Source organism: Furipterus horrens, unplaced genomic scaffold (genome assembly GCF_987537825.1).
Source record: "Furipterus horrens unplaced genomic scaffold, mFurHor1.1.pri manual_scaffold_6, whole genome shotgun sequence".
NCBI classification, from domain to species: domain Eukaryota; kingdom Metazoa; phylum Chordata; class Mammalia; order Chiroptera; family Furipteridae; genus Furipterus; species Furipterus horrens.
Window position 1 is genome coordinate 181,562,900 of NW_028327176.1, and position 22,596 is coordinate 181,585,495.

General features: G+C 38.5%; 1 protein-coding gene across 2 annotated transcripts in view; it reads right to left on the reverse strand.

Moving 5' to 3' along the window:
- KATNA1 (katanin catalytic subunit A1) overlaps window positions 1–22,596 on the reverse strand; it is a 37,392-nt gene that overhangs the window by 4,410 nt on the left and 10,386 nt on the right. Inside the window, exons 3-8 of one of the 2 annotated variants that reach the window (XM_090279963.1) lie at window positions 21,559–21,733; window positions 19,796–19,953; window positions 12,513–12,693; window positions 5,104–5,225; window positions 2,969–3,074; window positions 1,974–2,132 (exon numbers count right to left, since the gene is read on the reverse strand). In XM_090279963.1, the coding sequence (XP_090136089.1) occupies window positions 1,974–2,132; window positions 2,969–3,074; window positions 5,104–5,225; window positions 12,513–12,693; window positions 19,796–19,953; window positions 21,559–21,720 (888 nt within the window). In that variant the 5' untranslated portion in view covers window positions 21,721–21,733. Of the gene's footprint in view, window positions 1–1,973; window positions 2,133–2,968; window positions 3,075–5,103; window positions 5,226–12,512; window positions 12,694–19,315; window positions 19,348–19,795; window positions 19,954–21,558; window positions 21,734–22,596 lie in introns of those variants that run through there. The other variant, XM_090279964.1, reaches the window with a different exon arrangement.

Here is a 22,596-nt window from a genome sequence, read left to right on the forward strand (position 1 = left end):
CACACGGACCTGCCTGTAAGAGGTAAATGGGCAAAAACCAGCAAGAAACATTTCTGACGACATCTGAATTGCAGGATCCTGCCAGACCTAAAAACTTACAATGTAACTTGAAAATTCCAAGTTTTATATATTATTTTTGTTTAAACTCACTTGATTAGGTTTCTGACACTTGAAAGTTCTTGACAATACAACAGAAATTATACAGTTAAATCAAGTTTTTGTATGTGTTTGTTACCATGCCATATAAAAAAATTATTGAAGTGGCCTTATTTAAAATACAGGCTTGAGTTTTGCTCATTTTGTGAGGTTCTGGGCAGTGGAGGGTGGGCACTCAAGACAGACAATCATCTGTAGAGCAGTCAAAACCAAGGTATGAAAGGTAGTACAATTTGATTCCTTGAGAAAGTCAATGATGGACTGAAGAATATCAAGGTGGTTTCAAGTAGCACCAACCAAAAGTCACAAAGGCGGAAGCTCTGAACTGCAGGCACTGGTTTGTGATCAAACCACTGCTCGGGTGGACAACTCAAAGCAGCACTCTCAGGTAATCAAGGATTGATTTTACCGATGGGAAAACCAGGGAGGTGAGTGAAAAATTAGCTATTGGATAGGCCTTCATAAACCTCAATATAAAAAGTAATGCAAATCAGCACTCTGTAAGAGGCTTCCCACATAGGGAAAATCGTCAGTTTTCTTGAATATAAAACCCTAACATTAGAAAACATATCAAATAATTCATAAAAACTAACAGCTAACTAATACCTATGAGCCTTTATACTCCAAGCTCTGTATTATGCAGTCGACATGTATTAGCTCATTTCACACACTCAGCATTACAGAGGCAGGTACTGTTATTGATCTCTTATAGATAAAGCAACTGAGGATCAGAAGAGCAATCTGCCCACAGTTAGTCATGTAGGAACATGACGGTGGTGAGATCTGAACCCAGGCTGCCAGGCTCAACGGCCCCCACACTTAGCTATTCACTCTTTTTAGCTTACATTTTTAAATAGCCTGGTTATTCTGAAACACTGGCAATATAACCTTTTTTCCCCTGAAGCAAAGGACTAACTAATTTTTCAAAATGATCTCAGAGGTTCATCAGATTTCTACTGTTGGTATGGATTACTAATAAGCCATGAAGAACATGTTAGAATTTGCATCCTGCCTAATGAATTTTCAAAGTTGAAGGAGAAATAAAATAGGAATTGAAACTGGAAGAAGCCTTTTATAAGAAAATAACCTGAAATTGTGAGGATGTTTGTTCGCTTGTTTTGTTTTACTCTGAGCCTAGGAAGGAAGATCTGGTATACTGGAATGGTCTAAGGTTCTGTCCACTAAGAGTAAGAATGCGAGTCTCTGTCACTGTCTACAAATAAGTGCGTGTCCTAATACTTACAACTACATTATTTCTTAAATGAGGCAAGACTAAAATGTGCAGTAAAGCTTAGCAAAGTCTACTGAATTCAATCCAAATACTCTACCAGAACTTGTTAAACTACATTTCTCCTACTGATATTCAGATTAGTGGGAGTGGAAGTACATAAAAGTAAAGAGCAAAGAATTTAAGCCAAAGATTGGATCATTAAACTTGGGGTATATGGTGCAGCTCATAGACTGGAGAGTGATCCAAGTGCCACAATTACTTATGATTTTCACTTTTTTGCATTATTGTTACCATATTGCATTTACCATATTATAACTAAGCCTACTGATTTTAAAAACATAATTTCAAATTCCTGTAACAGATTAATAAGGCAGATCCCATAATGTAAGCTTTTCCTCCAGAGGAAAGGGGACGAAGAGCAATCCAAGTTATTAATATTAGTAAAGGATTCCAACTTCAAGGACACAGTAATCACACGTGGGCACAATGTCATTCTGCCGCATTATTCTACACACTGGAGATAGTGACAACTCACTTTCTCCCCCTTTAGAAGTAAAGGATCATGAGAGTTGTCTCAAACATTCACCATTTCGAACAGAAGACGAACAAGCTTCTCAGACTCTCCTCTATATTTAGAAGTCAGCGTTGACGAAGAGATATTGAAGAACGTTGTCTTGCATTCTGTAGCTACTGCTTTCGCAAGGAGGGTCTTTCCTGTGCCGGGTGGGCCAACCATCAACACCCCCTGTTGGGATATGACAGCGCGAGTGAAGGATTTATCGCCACTGTTCCAATTCACAAGAATTCCATTACTAAGTATCAATTTTCAACCAATTTACACAAAATATTAAGACAAATAATGGATAAATAGAAAGGCAAATAGAAGGATACTTTATCACAAATTTATCCATTACAAAAGTATAATGACATTGCTAAAAATTTAAAACTCAGAGAAGAGAAAAAATACAATCAATATTATAATATTGATATTACAATATCACACCCTAATATAGGTATCATTGGTACCTGGTATTTTTGCTCAAATAAATTATTTTTTACATAGTTGTACTCAAAGAATGTCTATAATTTTGCATTTTGCTTATCACTTAACACTGAAAGACTTTTAAAGTTAAAAGGTGCAGAGTTAGCCATTAGCACATTTTTCCAAATCCAAGAAAGAGTTTTTTGACAGTCTTTTTTCAGATGGGCCCATGACTTTAAAAAGTCCTCATTAGATGCAGATACATCTCATTTCTTAAGAAAAAGAATAGGATACAAGTTTGCAACATGACATAAAATGGAGTGTTTTTGCATTAGGCAACTTGTTCACATTTCCAAATACAAGCTCATTCTAAATCTGTCCAAGATCATAGTGTACTTATTTCTTATTCTGGGAACCTTTAAACAGCTTTTGGTCTAAACAAAATTCTGAGTAACATAACATACATGTTTTAATTTCAATTTTCTTTACCTACTTTACTACTTTTTCCCCTCACTTCCTCTAATACAGATAAATATTGGCTTTCTATAGCAATGTACTTGCCATTCACTTTGACAATGCCACAATAGCAATAAACTTACTTTCCACGGTCTCCTAATGCCCTTAAAGAATTCTGGCATCCACATTGGTAACACCACAGCTTCCTTAAGCAACTTTTTAGCTTCTACCAAATCAGCAATATCATCCCTGTAACAGAAGATATTGTAGCAACCGCTCTTAGATTATATTTTTAACTCCTTGTAGCCATTCTTAAGAAGCACTGGAAACCCGTGATTTGACATTGCTGACAGAAGACTAAGCCCCTCCCTGAGCACCAGTGAACTAAGGCACTGGGATGAGGCCATGCCAACTGGTACATAGAAAGAGCACCAGGAGGACTTCCAGTTCATGTCAGCCATGATTCTCAGCTTGGCGAATGAGAACACAGGCCTACAGGCCCACTCAAGTATTATTATGCCATCTTATTTTAAATTCCCACTCTTATTAATAATGCTCATTCCATAAACTCCATGTTTAAAAATAATGAGCCCATTAAAAAACAACCAAGCCCTGGCTGCTGTGGCTCATGGATTGAGCGTCGGCCTGTGACCCAAGTGTCACTGGTTTGATTCCCAGTCAGGGCACATGACTAGGTTGCACGTCAGGTCCCCAGTTGGGAGCGTGAGTGAGAGCAACCACACAGTGATGTTTCTCTCCCTCTCTTTCTCCCTTCCCCTCTCTCTAAAATAAATAAACAAACAAATTAATTAATTATTTTTAAAAAACAACCATAAAGAACAAAAAGGGCACTGAGCAGAGACAGGTTGCAATACTGCTGCTTTATCCCCAACCCTATTAAGAAGTAGACCCCACAGTTAAAGAGTATCCTAGAGATTGCTAAGAAGTCATCTCCAACCACGAGATTACCATTACCATTACAATCACCACCATACTATGGTACACACGGCATTTTTTAAAAAATTTATTTGTTTGTTTATTTTATTTTTAGAGAGAGGGGAAAGGAGAAAGAGAGGGAGAGAAACATCACTGTGTGGCTGCCTCTCACTCGCGCCCCAACTGGGGACCTGACGTGCAACCTAGTCATGTGCTCTGACTGGGAATTGACCCAGTGACACTTGGCTGGCAGGCCAGCGTGCAATCCACTGAGCCACAGCAGCCAGGTCACATGGCATTTTTAATGAGAATATACATTGTATAGATATCAAATATCAAAAAATATTTTTAAACTATCCCCAAAACCACACTTAAAAATAACACAATAAAGTTTTAACAAAATACTTAACTTCATGGGAAAAGGAACTTCTACGACTCATTGTGATAAATTACAGTTCTTTGATTAGCTAGAATACTAATGAAGCCAAGAACCATTGCTCTAAGTAATAGGAAATAAAAGCAGCATGTACTGAATAAATGTATAGGTAACAAGCAACACACATACATAGGAATCATTGCCACCACACCATTAGAGGATTCCCACAAAGAAGATAAAATTTCTGTGGTCTCATTCCCATTCTGTATTGATTTTTATAAAAATTATTTTATTATGATTTATTTATTGAATTAAGAAGTCTCAGACAGCCCTGGCTGGTGTGGCTCAGTGGGTTAGGCACTGTCCCGTGAACTGAAAGGTTGCCGGTTTGATTCCCAGTCAGGACACACACTTTGGTTGTGGGTCAGGTCCCCAGTTGTGGGCGTGCAAGAGGCAACTGATCAATATTTTTCTCAGACATCAATGTTTATTTCCCTCTTTCTCCCTCCCTTCCCCATTCTCTAAAATAAACAAAAAAAAATATTTTTAAAAAATAAAAAGTCTCAGACAAAATATTGGTGCAGCCTAAACTGAAGCAGAGTTTTTCAGTATATGTCATACTTTTTTTTTTTTTTAAGATTTCATTTATTTATTTTTAGAGAGAGGGGAAGGGAGGGAGAATGTGAGGGAGAGAAACATCAGTGTGTGGTTGCCTCTCACATGCTCCCAGCTGGGGACCTGGCCTGCAACCCAGGCATGTGCCATGAGTAGGAATTGAACCAGAGACCCCTTGGTTCGCAGGCCAGTACTCAATCCACTGAGCCACACCAGCCAGGGCAGTACATGTCATACTTTCATTGCGTGTACTGTGGTTGGATCCCCAAGGACTGACTTCCAGTGCCTGCCCACATTTGTTCCATTTTCCATTCCAAAAGGCATCAACAGCACCCAATTATTATAACTTACCATCGAACATTGGGATTCTGAGAAATTATATCTCTTTCCAAAGCTTCTACTAAGTCCTTATCATATCCAGTACTATCAAATTTATTTGTCTCTGGTTCTGTAACTGCGGCAGGTGATTTGTTCTACATTAGGAGAAAAAATAACAAGAGTTTTTGACTGACTCAAAAATTAGATTTTGTTTCTGTGAGTCAGAAACAAAGACTGGACTCAAGTCATATTTTTTTAAAAGCTAATATAATAGAACAAGTAATGACAGAATCAAAGCCTATAAGTCATCCTTTTACATATACATCAGAGTTTCATACTCCATTTTAAGTTTTACATGAAAAGCATGGCAAAGGTGTTAAAAACAGAAATATGCATGTGAACTGATGAGAATAAAAACATTAATACTGAGATTAACTGTGGTCACTAGTGAACATCAGACATGTGTGCCACTTACCTCAAAGCTTTAGAGAAGACAGATGGATTACTTAGCTAAGACTATGGCTCAGTCCACATCAATGCTCCTAAAACATTCCCTTTCACTAGTCCCACCCTCCCTCCAAAAGAGACATCTCAGTGATGCCAGTCATTAGGGCCTCAGAGCCCACACTATATACTGAAATATTCCAGGGCACAATGGCAAACTCACAGGGAACTGAAGGATGTTTTAAATTTTTGGATGCACTACCAGCTCGAAGTAGTTCACAGTTCCTACAGTACATGAGGACTGCTATATTCCTTTCAGAAATGCTGTATTTTGGGAGGTTAGGTTTTTGGCAGTTGCTGTGATAAAAGATATAGTGGGAAAAATCACTGTGGAAAAGGAGTCAGAGTAGAATGTCCACTCCGACTCCAAGGTCCGAGAAACTCTATAGTGCCCAATAGGCGTTGTTAGAACATAAACAGTTCTTTAAACCTAATTCTTCATGAATAGATAGGTACTCTTTTTGTCCTAGAGTGCTGTGAAAAAATTACTGAGACATGAATTTTATGAGCCAAGAAAATTTGTGAAGCTCTGCGTTAGCATAAATAATCATTTACTCAATCTGGTACTGGGATTGTTACCCCATCTCCATAACACTTTTTTGCCCATAACATGATGATTTGTCAATGGTGCTGTCTAGTCATTATTAATGTCTAGACTTAACCAATATTTATAATATTCAAAGTTTTAAACTAGATGACCAAATAAGTATCTATCTCACAAATTATAGACTATTCAGTATCCAATATGAACATAAAAAGTACAAGGAAGGTATTGTTAAACATCTAAAAGAAGAGAGGTTTATCTTTTCTTCTAAGTATTTATGAAGTTGTTATTTATTCACAGACATTTACCAAGAATCTATTCTGTGCTAGCAGCTGTGGGGGTAGAAAGAAGACACTATTTCTGACTACTGGAAATGTACACTATGAGCTTAAGAAGACACAAATAGAAGGAACTTCCTAGTTCTTGCTTTTTTTTCTCCCACAGAATAGTGTTGAGGGAATGTTTGCAGACAAAGCAAAACAAATTTAAGCAAGGCAGAAAGGAGAAACAATTCTATAATCCGTCAGGAAAGAGAAGTTACAGAATTTCAATGGTTGACATTTTTAATAGAAGTTTTTTGAATTATCTGAACTAGTACAATTTCCTTTTAGGTACACATTGATGCAATAACTTGCTCTAAGTGAAAATACTAATAGCTACTAGGAGGTGAAAGAAAGTAGCAGAGAGATTAAAAAGAATGTAGACTCCTGCTGTGGCTGGTGTGGCTAAGTGGACTGGACCCCAGCCTGTGAACTGAAAGGTCACTGGTTCGATTCCCAGTTGGGGGCGCATGCCTGGGTTGTGGGCCAGCTCCCTGGTTGGGGGCACAAGAGAGGCAACTAATCGATGTTTCTCTCCCTCTGTCTCTCCCTCCATTCCCCCTCTCTGAAAATAAATAGATAGATAGATACATAAATAAATAAATAAATAAAAAGAATGCAGACTCCGTTCTGATACACAAAATGAAGTCAAAGATGGACCACTTAACCAGGAGGTAAGTCCCTGGGTTTAAAACCAGTTATTTTAAAAGCTGGCACCACTGTAAACACAAAATCCAATTAAAAGAGTTCATCAGTCGGGAGAGGGCCTGGTGGGCCCCTTCCCACACACCTTGCCCTCCGCACCCCTTCCGTCTGGCTGTTTCTGAGCTGTATCCTTTGTACTAAACCAGGAATCTAGGAAGTAAACTGTTCTCCTGAGTTCTGTGCGGTGCTCTAGCAAATTATCGGGCCCAAGGACAGAGTCACGGCAATCTCCACTTTATCCCAGTTGGTCAGAGACACAGGCGACAACTGGACTCCCAACTGCCATCCGACATGGGGGCAGGCAGTCTTATGGGACTGAGCCCTCAGCCTGTGGAATCCGATGCTAACTCCAGGGAGAAAAGTGTCGAAATTGAGTTAAACTGTTGTCACAGAAGCCCCTGCACACCTGGAGCACTGCTGAGTGGACAGAAAGCGGCGCTCTCCTTCACAGGGAGGGATGGTGAGCGGGCGGAGTTTCAGTGTTGTACAACTGAACCGTCCTGCGGACGGGTGGGGGGGGCAGTCCACACGACGCGGGGTACCGAACCGCACTGCACCGCTGACTGTAAGTGATTAAAACGGTACGCTTTATGTGACATATATTTTAACCATAATTTAAAAAATAATTTTAAACAGTAAATTTTATTTTTATACACTGGCAATAAATATGTGGACAATGAAATTAAAAGTACAATACCACTTACAATCACTTAAAAAAGTGAAATAGGTATAAAATCTAACAAAACACGTGAGACCTGTATTCTGAAAACTACACAATGCTGATGAAAGAATCCAAAGATCCAAATAAATGGAGATTTAAAAAAACATGTTCATGAATTATAAGACACCACATAATATGGATGCTAATTTTCCATAAATAGGCATAAAGGTTTAACAAAATTCCTGTCAAAATCTGAGCAAGGTTCTTTTTAGATGTAGGAAAGCTGATTCTAAAACTTATAAAGTAGAAGAAAGGAACAAGAATAGCTAAAACAATTTTGAAAAGTAAAAATAAAATGGGATGAATCAGTCTACCCATTATTATTATTTTTTTTTTTTTTTTAGCTTTAGCGAAGTCTCTCTTGCTGAGCGCCGATCAGCCAGAAACAGCACTGTTATCCCTGGGCTGAGTTTACCAGGTGCCAAGTTGTTCTGCTCTGCTCAGACCTTGCACTCGGAGGATTCTGCTGATTACGTACCAAGCAGTACAACCAGTAGGACTGTGGTTGGTGTCTGAACATAGAGACAGTAAAACCAGAGTTGTTCTGGTTTTCCAAACCAGCAAACAACACCGAAGAACGTTTTTTTCAATTTTTATTAACACCTATATAGGTAGCGCCTCTGGAATTGTTTAAAAGTAAAGCCCTTAAGAAAAGCAATTTCTGCCCTGGCTGGTATGGTTCAGTTGGTTGGAGCATCATCCTGTACATTGAAAGGTCATGGGTTCAATTCCTGATCAGAGCACATGCCTCGGTGTGGGTTCAGTCCCAGACGTGCAGGAGGCAACAGACTGATGTTCCTCTCTCACATTGACATTTCCCTCCCTCTCTTTCTCACTCCCTTCACCTCTCTCTAAACTCAATGAGCGTGTCCTTGCAGGAGGGTAAATAAATTAAATTAAATTAAAACAATTTCCGCAGCCACCCCCTCTGTTACGTAACATTTCTGTATTGCTAGTGTTTAGATATGAGTATTATGCGGCTTTACATACAATTAAATTCGACTTCTTTTTTTCTTTTGAGCAGTTCAAAGGACTCTAGAGTACTGAGTCCCAAACTTTTTAAATGAAATACTGGCATTAATAAAACTTGAGCCTGTACTCCCAATATACAGATAATACTTTGTAAATTACATACATGTACATTACAATACTAGAGACACAATACTAATACTAGATCACTGTAAAACTAAATTATAAATAGAAACTCTGGTATGGTCTTCCTGCAGGCAGCCCACTTCGAGTATCATGGCTTTGTTTATCAACCAGAATTGTTGATTGATTACTCATACAAAAGGTTTCCTATGCAGGAAAGGTCCTTTCTTTGGGCAAATTGTTTCTTTCTGTAATAGAATTTAAATTGAAAACAGCAAGATTTTTGACGTATTCACTACTTTATCCCCCAAGGACATAATGTCTCGGCATAACCAATAAATATTAAACATGCACACTGTCACTAAACTAGTTTAAGGCATACATCATCTTACACATCATCTAATATAACAACCTTCTAAGTGGTATTTCTGTCTCTAGTTGCATCTCTCTTTAATCTAGTGATTCTCACTCCAAGCTGTGTAATAATACCATCTGGAAAATTTGGTAAAATATCTCATTCTTAAGGATCCTGATTTAATTGGTTTGGATTGGAGACTGGGGTGCAGGGAGGCAGAAGAGACACAGTGGCAGTAAATGGTGATGGAAGCAGACTTGACTTGGGGTGGGGAACACACAGTACAATATACAGAAGATGTGTTATAGGACTGTACACCTGAAACCTATATAACTTTATTAACCAACATCACCCCAATAAATTCAACTTAAAAATAAAAGGAAAAACATATATATTTAAAAATGCTGATCCCCAGATTCCAGTCTACGCAATTTTTTAAAAACATTTTATGTACTAGAGAGAGGGGAAGGGAGGGAGAAAGAAAAGGAGAGAAACATCAGTGTGAGAAGAAACTTTGATCAGGTGCCTCCCGCATGCTCCCTGACCGAGATCAAACTCGCAGCCCAGGAATATGCTCTGATCAAGAACTGAACCGGTGACCCCTTGCTTTGCAGGATGATACTCAACCAACTGAGCCATACTGGCCAGTGTTAATCTATCAAATATTAAGATTTATAATATAGCAATGGTAACCAGAACTGTGTGGTACTGGTAGAAAAACAGACAGATCTATCAATGAAACATAATAGTGAGCCCAGAAATAGAGCTACACAAATATGTCCAACTCATTTTTGACAAAAGGCACAAGAGTAAGTCAATGGAGGGAAAAAGAGCCTTTTCAACAAATGGGGCAGAAGCAATTGGATATGTACTGTATAGGCAAAAAATGAACTTTGATCTAAGTCTTAACGTTATAAACAAATATTAACTCAAAATTGATTATGGACTTAAATGTAAAATGTAAACTTTTAGAAAATTTGGGGGACTTGGGGATAGGCAGAGTTAGGGACTTAACATCAAAAAGAAATTAGTAGAGTCCCGGCTGGTGTGGCTCAGTGGATTGAGCACCAACCTGCACACCAAAGGGTCGTTGGTTCAATTCCCAGTCAGGGCACATGCCTGGGTTGTGGGCCAGGTCCCCAGTTGGGGGCATGCGAGAGGCAACCACACATTAATGTTTCTCTCCCTCTCTTTCTCAATGAGGAAGGCTGTGTTTAAAGGTATGGCTTTGCTGGTTACTGGATGAGGTTCTCATGCAGAATGACAAAGGTAGATTATAAATCCAAGAGATTTAAAACCTCATGTGAGGTTTTAAAAGGAGTGGGTGGGCAGCACTGGGAGCTTTATATTTTGCTGTCCACAAGTTTTCACTTTGCTCAGGTGGTGTGGAAAGGTCCTTCTGGCCCCACCAGCCAAACAAGTTACCCTGTACTTTACTGCAACACGGTCACGGGATACATGTCTTGGGCAGAGGAGCTGGAAGCAGAGAGTACAGAAACTAAGCTCTGAGATTCCCATATGCTTCTTATTACAGGAGACTATAAGCCCTCAAAAACTATTAATTGGCACTAAATCATGGTTGGTTTTTTTTTTTTAATTTATTTATTTATATTTATTTGTTTGTTTATTTATCTTTAGAGAGAGGGGAAAGGAGAAAGAGAGGGAGAGACACATCACTGTGTGGCTGCCTCTCACTCGCGCCCCCAACTGGGGACCTGACATGTAACCTAGTCATGTGCCCTGACTGGGTAAATCTTGGGTTCTAAATCCAATTCCTCACTAACAGAAACCACACAGGAAATACAAGATGAGTCTGGATCATCCTAATGTGCCAGAAAACGAGGAACTACTCGGAGAACAATGAACACATGTCAAAAAGATATAGGATCCAGCTTCAAGGATCTCCCACTCCTCAAATCTTAGACAATTTAAGGATCAAATGATGATAGTAACAGATTATAACTCACTGAATAAAATAAGTATCCATATGATATAATTAAATAAAGGGTAAGAAGAACAAAGCTCTTCCTCACCGTGAAGTACCAATTAATTAATGTAGAAGAAATAATGGCATTAGAAAATCATGATTTTGCAATCATCATAGGAATAATTGATGCAGCCAAGAATCACTGCATGCTAGACAAAGGAGATGAAATTTTAATGAGAAATAGAGTATTTGCAGACTCAAAGTATCTATCCACAAATTATTATAAAGGGAAAAAGGAAACTTTGCAGTGGAGAGGTCAGGCAGATACCACCTAACCAAATGATCCAATTTATCATGAGCAACAGAACAAATAAACATCCTGGGCCTCTTTATATGATACACTGAGAAGATTAAAACTTCCCTTCTGCCCTGGCTACTGTGGCGCAGTGGACTGAGCACCGGCCTGTGAACTGAAAGGCTGCCAGTTTGATTCCCAGTCAGGGCACGTGTCTCAGTTGTGGGCCAGGTCCCCAGTTGGGGGCCAGCAAGGGGCAACCACACATTGGTGTTTCTCTCCCTCTCTTTCTCCCTCCCTTCCCACCTCTCTAAAAATAAATAAATAAAATCTTTAAAAATAAAAAAATAAAAATGTCAGACCAAAAAAGACAAAGGCTGAGGAAATGTTCACATTAAAACAGATTGAAGAAAGATGAGAGCTAAATGCAGTGTATGGCTCTATATTGGGTCCTGGACAAGGCAGAAAAAGCTATGAATGACATAAGATAACTGCCTACATTTTATTAAGTTCTGTGGGTTACATAACAGTACTGGGTCAATGTAAAATTTATAGCTTTTGATAACTGCATTGAGTTTAAGTAAAAGAACATCCTAGTACTTAGGAAATACTCTCCAAAGTAATTAAACATTAAAGGGCATAATCATTACAACTTACTCTCAATGCTTAAAAAAAAAAACCCCAAGGTATACAGAGAGTAAATGATAAAACAAAGGAGGAAAAATATTAATAATTAATGGATAAAAAAATACATGGAATTTCCTTATATCATTTCTTCAACTTATTTGCAAGTCTAAAATTATATCAAAATACAAAGTTTCAAAAACCAACCAAAAATATTTGTTGACTAGTTAGTGGGAAAAATCCTAGCCTAGGCGGAGTATGACTAAGGTTTCATCATAGCCTGGCAGTTTTAATGATTAAAGTCTGTACAGTCTTCGTTTTTACTTTTTCACTTACGAAGGTCAGGAACATTTACCTTTTCCTCTCTTCCTTTATTCTGTTCCTTCTTTTCCCGACAACGAACAGCCTTCCCTTTGTCATTGTGAAGACTGTGTGCCAATGGACGATGAACTCTGACAGTTGTACTCGGACGGTTACCGTGCGGTTTAGGGTCACTGTTCTGAGAAGACTGGCGTTTTCTAGGACCTGGCGAGGGTCTAATCAAACACAACATCATTAACAACATAATCAACACCTGCAGTTGGTCCAACTATAGATGAACACAAATAGTGTGAAAGAGACTATGAACTAAAGAAGCCAAGGCAATAACTGAACACAAGACAGCAGTGAATAAACTTACGGTCATTGAAATCTAAGCTCTAACGTTTAATGTGACACAGCTATGTGCGGTGACTTCATGGGAGAGAGGGATGAAATGCAGTATGGTTATATGCTAGCGGTAATGACAGGCAAGTGACTGCCACCTCTCCTTTGAAAGGAAATTAGCAGAGGCATACCAAGAAGGAATTGAGAAATTAGTCTGATTCTTGGAAACTGAAAGCACAGCAATTATCAGCGCAGACAATATTAATCAGAATACAGTGCAGATGTGGAATTCCCACATATCCACTGGTGTGTACGCAATTTTATTTAGAATGTGTCAGTTCTCATGTTTTAGTTCACAACGTTTAACCATTTCCCCGTTACAAAACAGATATAAGCACTCGCTATGAATATGGGGCTTTACATTTACATCTGTCACCTCATCTCATTTTCATTTCTGTGGCAAGGCTCAGAGCTCTCAAACACTTTTTAGTTTCTTACTGTGCTCCTAGACTTGGTTGGGGCAGTGAAAATAAGCAATACAAAAAGAAGAGGAACCCTATCCTCAAATACCTCAGGTACAGTTAAGAAAGAAGACAGGCGAGTGTACGAGAAGACATAAAACAGACACGGTGCTACAGCAAAGGCCTCATGAAGACACAATGAACTGGGCCTGGAAATAACAGGCGTTGAACCAAACAAGAGGGTGCAATTGCAGCCAAGAAAATCAGCAAAGAAGAAAACATAAAAATGAGCTTAATCTACATAAAGGAATATAAAGACGCGATAAAGATGATGGTGAGCATTAAGAGATGATACTGAATGGGTAAGGTGGTTCGGTAAGCAGAAGATCTGAACACCAACCAGTTCAAGAGGCCTGGCTTTTAGCTGAGCGCCACTGAGAAGCTGTTAGAAAGATTAGTCTAAAACTTAACAAGACACACCGATAAAGAAAACACAGAAAGCAGAGAGATGTTTGTACGTTACAAATGTCATCAAGGCACAAGATGAGAGCTCGGCTTCAGGCAGTAACAATAAGAATCCAAGAGACACGCTTCTAAAAAAGACATCACTGGATACAGGAAGCTGACAATGAGAATTTGGGAGGATGGTAAAGCCAAACCAACGTATATGTGGAAAGAACAATGATTCAATTTGGGATTTAGAAACTTGGATAGTCATGTGGAAATATTCCGTTAACATATATATTTATTTGTCCTTCACTAAAAAAAATAATACAAAACAGACACTAAAATATAATAAAGTATAAATAAATTTTTAAAGCCACCTGTAAACCCTAGCCTGAGTTAACCTCCTATTGGCCTCTTTTCTTGAGGTTGCCTTTCATTTAAACAAAATTGAAACCATTATCCTATTGACAGGCACCATCCATTGCATTAGAGATAAAAATTTTTTTAATAATTTAAATGAAAGCCTTTACTCTCAGGCTTAACATCCAGGTGTGAATGTGTGGGTGGGGCTTCAAAGAAGAACTAAACAGTACATCAGAAGGGGCTATGTACCATCTAAAAAATAAAGAAGGGCCAAGGGCTACAAGATGCTGAGGGGCTGGGTACTTTAAGCAGGGTGATTGAGACAGCCTTTCTGAGGAGACATTAAGGAGAGACCAGAAGACATGAGAGAACAAGCCATCAAACACCTGAGCCGAAGGAAAGGCAAGTGCAAAGGAACATTTGTGTCTGGCTTGCTCAAGGAGGCCCAGGGAGAGAGTTTAGGAGCTTCACTCACAGAGGTAGTGGGGGTCAGATATTATTGTCCATTGAAGGACATGATGAGCACTTTGGGTTTTATTTTGTGAGATGAGAAGATATTAGAAGAACACCAGCTGACTTTTAAAAGACATTTTAAAATAATCACACCTACCAATTTTTAAACTATTTGTAATCTTTACTCTAAAAGGCTTTGATAAACCTCCTTATACAAATATTTTGGTGTACAGCTCTAGAAAAGATTACTGGATCAGTTGAATCTGTACTTTAAATCAGTTAAATCGGTTCTTAAATTTTAGCAGACTAAAATTTAAGTGATGACAAGGTTAGAATCACCAACAGAGCTGAAGGAAAAATAAGCTCTCTTAAGCATGAGTACAAATGACAACCAACAGAACAATAAAGCATTGAAGGCTATCCAGTTAAAGGAGCAAACAAAATGAATGAACAGAAATAAGCAGCAAATAATGTCAAAGAGGCTTTTAGTTAATAGCAATCCAGGGAATCCAAAATCAGACATGGGAAGAGATACTAAAGAAGGCAGGAAGCAACAGGAGGGACACTATTTGGGTTCATCATCACAGAATTTCCAAGATGAAAAGGCTCATCTAATGAAATTCCTCACTATCCACAAGAGAGACCCCTCCTGCCTCTGTTTGTTAGACTGACATGATCAAATAGTTCATTAAATTTAAAGCCAAACACAAACATTTTTCTAGGTTCTTTGGAGACCTCTGCTGCTGGAGAAGGCCTCGTCTGGGTGGGCTGAGTGGGAGAGATCCCTCAAATAAATGAAGAGGGAAGCCAAAAGAGGATGCCAACAGGGTATTTAGAAACTGGATTTCTCTAAGGCTTTAGAAGAATGATGGGGGAAGTTAAGACTGTGGAGTGAAGAGGTTTGTGATGTGGAGGGGAACTGAGTGCCAAGTAATTAATCAACATGTTTAGTCTTTTCCTTGGGGGAGAACTTAATAAAAGCTGTGACACACTACTGATATTCTCCTTCTCATTTTCACTCAGGGGGGATTTTAACAAGACGGAGAAAACTGCATTCAACAGAATTCACTTAGAGGGTCAAACATCCTGTTTAGGAAAGTGCCAGGGGTACAGAATGAGATTCCTAGCGTATGGATGGCATTCTTTTGAGCTAGACAATCAAAGAAGTTGCTCACTTCCTGGAGGGGAGGAAAGGAGACTGGTACTGGTGGGCCGACCCAACTGACGGAAGGTCATGAGCTCCAGGTAATCTTGCTTCATGACCATCTAAATTTGTAATTAAAGTAATAAATTTGAGAAATGCTCAAAAAAATTGAAGTCAACTAAGTTTTCGCTGGGAACATATATTAATTAGAAAATTCTTACCAATAACAAAGAGGAATGACAGAGATGTTAAGAATGAATGTTTGTGTACACCCCCCCCAATTCATTATGTCACCATTTGCAGTAAGGAAGTAATTAAAGTTAAAAAGCATAGGGTGGGGGCCTAGTCTGGCAGAACTGGTGTCCTTCTAAGAAACACCAGAGAACCTGCTCACTCTCAGCTATGTGACAGCACGGAGAGGTGACTGCCTGCTCAGGGACAGTCCTCACCAGGAACAGAATCAACAAACACCTTGATCTTGGACTGTCCCACTTCCAGAACTCTGAGAAATCAACTTCTGTTGTTCAAGCCACTGAGTCTACAGTGTTTTGCTATGGCAACCTTAGCAAACTAATACAGGGGCCAAGGGATGACTCTTCAGAAGGAAAAAAAAGAGAAAGTAAATAGGAGTAAAACACTACTTAAAAAAATAAACTGTGATTCATTTACTATTCTACTTCTGAAATTAAGAAAAAAGTAATCATAAATGTAGAAAAAGCTGCACTCAGAAATCCATTGCAGCTTTATTTATAATAACAAAAAGAAAGGGATAACAACCAATAGGAGCACAGTTAACTATGCTACTCAGAAGAGCAGCAAAAGTCCTTAGAAAGCAGCAGAGACAAAGGCCTGAGGTGGCTTATAAATCACAAGTGTTTACAACATGAAGAGCAAATTACTTAGCCTATCTAAGCTCAAGTTTCCTCATCAGAAATCGGGGCCAAAAAATTAGTATCTACCTTCTAAGATTGTTTTAAGAATAATATATGTGATAGACCTAACAGCAGATCTTAAACAAGACAGGGAAGGAATGAAGGCTAGTCATGCTGAAATGAATGAAAACACATACAAAACTAGTGGTGAGGGAAAGAAAACCAGGGATCAAATCAACAAATCGGAACATAAGGAAGGAACAAATAGTCAACCAGTGCAGAAACAGGAAACAAAAAGTGAGGAAAATGAGGAGAGGCTCAGAAACCTCAGGGACAACTATAAAAGAGAAAACATCCAAATTATAGGATTGCCAGAAGGTGAAGAAGAACTACAAATTGAAAAATTATGTGACAAAATAATGAAGCAGAACTTCCCTAACTTGGGGAAGGAAATAAGACTTACAGGTCCAGGAAGCACAGAGTTCCAAAAAAAATGGACCCAGGGAGAACCACACCAAGACACATTATAATCAAAATGTCAAAAATTAAGGATAAAGAGAGAATCTTAAAAGCAACAAGAGAGAAGAGAATTATGTACAAAGGGGTCCCAATTAGACTATCAGCTGATTTCTCAAAGGAGACTCTGCAGGCAAGAACGGACTCGCAAGAAATATTCAAAGTAGTGAAAATCAAAAATCTACAGCCACGATTACTCTATCCAGTGAAGCTGTCATTCAGAATAGAAGGGCAGAGAAAGTGCTTCCAGGACAAAGGAAACTGAAGGAGTTCATTAGATCCAAACCACTGTTATATGAAATGTTAAAGGGACTTGTTTAGGATAAAGAGGATCAAAACTATGAACATTAAAATGAAAAGTGTATCACAACAACCAACAACAGAAGCTAGGGAATCAAAACAAAGGCAAACTAAGTAGGTAACAAGAGTGGGAAAAGAATTATAGGTATGGAGAACATTATGGGGGGAGGTCAGTGGGGAGTGGGAAGAGGGAAGGGAGGGAGATAGTGCAGAAATTAAGAAGCATAGTAGGAAGGAGTTGAGTAGATAGGAAGATGTTGAGAAGAACTATATGCACAACCAATGGCCATGGACTAAGGGGGTGGGCCACTGGAGGGAAGGGTGTCACTGGGTGGAGGGGAGCAGAGGGAAGAGAAATTGGGACAACTGTAACAGCATAATCAATAAAGCATATAAAATTATTTTTAAAAATTAAGTTATATTCTCTAACACTGAAGTCTCCATGAAATAATGAATAATCTTGACCTAGCATTTGTAAGAAAAAAAAAAAAGAATAATATATGTAAAGCATTAACACAGTACCCAACACATTGGTGTGTAATAATTGTTGTCTATTATTTAAAAATTTTTTTTTTTTACAAAAACAGGGCTGCCCTGGCTGGTGTGGCTCAGTGGACTGAGCATCGGCCTGAGAACTTAAAGGTCACTGGTTCGATTCCCAGTCAGGGCAGGCCAGGTCCCCAGAAGCAATGTAACTGATGTTTCTCTCCCTCTCTTTCTCTCTCCTTCCCCTCTTTCTAAAAATAAATAAATGAAATCTTTTTTTAAATAAAGAAAATAAAAATAAATAGGGCAAAAAGTTATCAATTATGAATGCAGCACAACTACAACTATATAAACAATGCATAGAAGACTAGCAGATGCACTAGAATGATTCCACGATTTCCTCTCTATTATTACGCATTTTCCTATTTTTCTTCAATGAGCCTATATCCTGTACTTATTTTTTTTCATGAATTCTAAAATACAACCATAGGAATAGTATAGATGACCCATGGACATGGACAACGGGGTGGGGACTGACTGTGGGAGAAGGGGTGGGCTGGGGGGCGGAGCAATGGGGGAAAAAGTGGGACAACTTAATAGAAAAACCATAAAAATTAATTTAAAAAATAAAATAAAATACAACCAAATATTATATAAAAGTGCTTATGAGAATGGGAGAAATTTAGTAAATATTAGAAAGATGGTCAGTAACAGGATATTAGTACTTTTATCTGGATCAGAAGAAAAAAATGACTAAGAAACAATCAATACCCACTAGTTGATCTTAAGCCGGAAAGGGAACACTTTGGTAGGGTGCTCCTTTACGTGAGAGATGGACCACCTGTATCAGTATCACCTGCAGACTCCTCTCGAAGTAAGAATCGCCTGCTATCTACTGTATCAGACTCTCTGGGAGTGAAACCCCAGAATCTACGTTTTTAATGAGTGCCCCCGAGAGATCTCTGTGTATGCTAGAGCTTGGGAATGACTGGTATGACAAAGAACACCAACTTCATAGTCAAATATATCTGGGATCAAATCCTAGCTGCACCAGTTATCAGCTTTGTGATATGGAGATAACTTAGATAAGCTCACTGTACCTCACCTACCTTACCTGAAATATAGGGAAAATACAACAAATTTGGAAGGTCTACTCTAAGAAATAAATAACAGGTGTAGCCCGTGACAGTGCTGAGAACACTGAGTGCTCACAACGACAGAACGTCACACTGAAAAGCACTCGAGGAATGGCTTAGTGGAAGGTTCTCAGACTGGGAAGGGGACAAAATACCTGCAGGTCATAAACGCCCTCTGCAGAATGCTAAGACACATCCACATATTTATACCCACAGCACAAAGTCGGAATCTATGACGTGAGTGCTCTGGGTCAGTGACGCGCACCGGCATGCTCGTGAGCTCAGCCACATGCAGTGAAACCAAGCACGGCAGGCTCTTTACAGCCTCTCAGTACCTGCTTATTTCCTGGCCCCGTGTCATAGGAAGCTGGGGGAAAAATACCAGAGACAAACCTAAGATTGAGGACATTTTATCTTTTCTTTATTTCTGTGAATTAAAAAGCCCATTTTTCAATTTAGCAGCAGTACAGCTTGATAAATAGCAGTATTCTGTAATAGCCTGAGAACCAGTTTTTGTCTGACTCCCTCACTGTACATGAGACAAATCTTAAGGCTAGAAACGTTACATGATTTTCCCAAACTAACGGTGTCTCTGCTACTTAAACTTACCTCACAAAAGTATATTTTGGTTTATTTCCACTGAAATTTAATTTACTGAAATGACTCATAGTCACATAATACACAATTTAAAAGCCACTCAGTAAAAAAAATCCCTCTCCCATTCCTGTCTCTCAGCAGCCCAGTTCCTCTCCTGGATATGACTTGATGCTATCGGTTTCCTGCGCTAACCTGCTTCCTAAAAGGTCTCCACTTACCTCCGTTCAACAGGTACTGGCAAGGACCAGACTTCTCCCTCAGAGGCCGGAAGCTCATGCTGTGCGGCTTTCAATGGCGTGCTGTCTAATTTAAAGCTCTCTAGTGTCTTCATGATATCCTTAACATGTTTAGCTTCCACATTTATTTCCTGCCAAACCTGGTTTCAAAGAGGAAGACAGCTCTTTTAGTTTTTATAACTAATAAACAACTACTAAGACTAAACTAGAACCATTTATTAGAGATGTTAGAAACCCCCATTTGACATCATATAGCCAGTAAATCACACCAAGATACTCTGCTGAAATTTTAATAACGGTTCATTATTTCTTTGTTTTCAATTGCAAAATTAATTTTGATAAAATGAATTAAATATTCTGGCAAATTAAACCAAGTTACTGACTTATGGTAGTTTTCAAATGCATAACAAATTGAGAAGTTAGCTGTAACTTTAAAGTTTGATAAAGATAATGCTTTTGCAAGTTGCGCTTTGATTGTTTTTTAATGCTATTTTGCTAGTTAACTTTTTAAATGCTGATCAGAATCCACTAATTTCATAACTCATTAGTGGATTGCAATTTGGAAAATATGGCTTCAGAAGATAAATGGCTCATTCACATATCACCGAGATATTTTTTAAAAGCAACCTTGACTCAATTTAAAAACTAGACACACGCACACATACATGCACACACAAAATGCTGAAATGAAGTTGGTAATGTTTTGTCTTAAAACTAAGTGACTTAAGACTCTGGCCAGGTAGTTCGTTGGTTAGAGCGTCATCCTAATAAGCCCAGGTTCAATCCCTGGTCAGGGCATGTACAAGAACCAACCAATGAGCACATAAATAAGGGGAACAACAGACCAGTGTTCCTCGTTCGCGCTCTCCTTTCCTTGTTCTCTAAAATCAATACATAAAATTTTAAAAAGAAAATTTTAAATGACTTAAGTATCTTTATCAAAAAGCTTAGACTTTTTAAGTAAAAGTTTCTAGCCTAAGAACAAAGATCTTAGAAGTCTTTCAATGACAAACAAGACTCCTTATGAAATGAAATATTTTCCCATTTTGGTAATGTCAGAGATATGCAGAGTCAGATTTAGGGAAAGAAGTTAAATTTAAAGAGGTAGGATATTTTCCCTCTTAAAGAAATTAAGGATAAATATGGAATACTATCAAAAAAGCAGTTCAGTAGAATCTGAGAGATAATATTCTACCTAGAAGACCAGCTCAAAAAGACTATTAATTTCTGTAACATTTCTTTCCTCTGTGGCATAGCTGAACCTTGTTATAAATGCCACCTTAAACTGGACCTATGAGTTCTACTAGTTTCCACCTGTAAATTTCTATTGTTCCTCAGTGACTGAAGTTCCTCAAATGGGATTCAAATATGGTCTGCTTTATAATGTTCTATAGAAAATACAGCAGCCAGAAATTCAGATGTTATCTGTAGTTTCAAAAATGGCTTAATAAAATCAACTCTTAATTTTACCACATAAAAACATTATCTAGAAAAAGAATTGAAAACAATTATTTAAAAAATCCATTTGACTCCAACAATTAGAATAATTGAATAGAACTTATAACACTGATGATGGTGAATACAGACTATTACTAAAATAATAAATCAATTTTCAAGTAACATTATATACAAATCCATTTAAAAAGTGGTACACTCTCAATATGTAACTGCAAAAACACTGACAATCTATCAAAATCTTCTGAGTACTTACACCACTTAAAAAGCACACGGATCATGATTCTCACCTGTTGCCATTTCTGCTGGAGGTACGTGTCTTTGACTGAGTAGAGATACGTGTTCATTTGGTCAAGAACTCCCTGATAGTAGACCATCGCGGAGTCATAGTTTCCCAGCAACGCATATTCACGAGCCAATTTTACATTCTCACTAATCATAAGAAGACTCATGCTCAATTGTAAGCTAAAAAAAGAAAGAAAGAAACATTTCATATTCTACGTCTCTTAAACATAAGTACTACAGAGAGTTTTTTAGAAGTATCCCTGCGGAGGCTCCCTCCATAAGCTCACAAGCACACACCCACTGCACTTTCCGGCTCTATACATTTGCTCATGCTATTTCCAATCCTTCAAAGACATTTCTTAGTTCCCAAAGCCAAACCCTACCACTGTGTCAAAGCCCAGCTCAGATGGCAGTTGTCCCAGTTCGTCTACCTCTGAACTTCTCAGTTCAAAATAAACTCGCCCCCTTCAAAAGTCCCCAGGCACTTTACTGGGAGCTTCCCTCTCAAGGCACTTGCCTTCTTTGAATTACAGTCACTGATATATGTCTTATCTCTACTAGACTAAATTCTTTGAGAGTAGGACTTGCATCTAAAAGGCATGAGACTGTCCTGGCTGGTGTGGCTCAGTGGATGGAGCAAGGGCCTGCTAGTCAGTTCAGTCCCAGTCAGGGCCTGGGTTGTGGGCCGAGTCCCCAGTTGGGGGCACTCAATGGGCAACCAGTCGATGTCTCTCTTGCACATCAATGTTTCTCTCACTATCTTTCTCCCTCCCTTCCCCTCTCTCTGAAAGTAAATAAACAAATTTTTTTTTAAAAAGTTAAAAGGTATGAGATTGCATCCTCAGTGTATGGCACATAAGTCTTATCAAATATCTGCAGAACAAATGTAGAATGTTAGATACAGTTTTTGGAAGGCAGTGTGAACAGTAGGAAGCATGTGCATTTTGAAGTTAGAAAAATCTTGGTTTGTATTATAATTCTGCCACCTGGTCAAGTCTTAATTTTCTAAGTCAGTTTTTAAATCTGTAAAACTGAGATAGTAA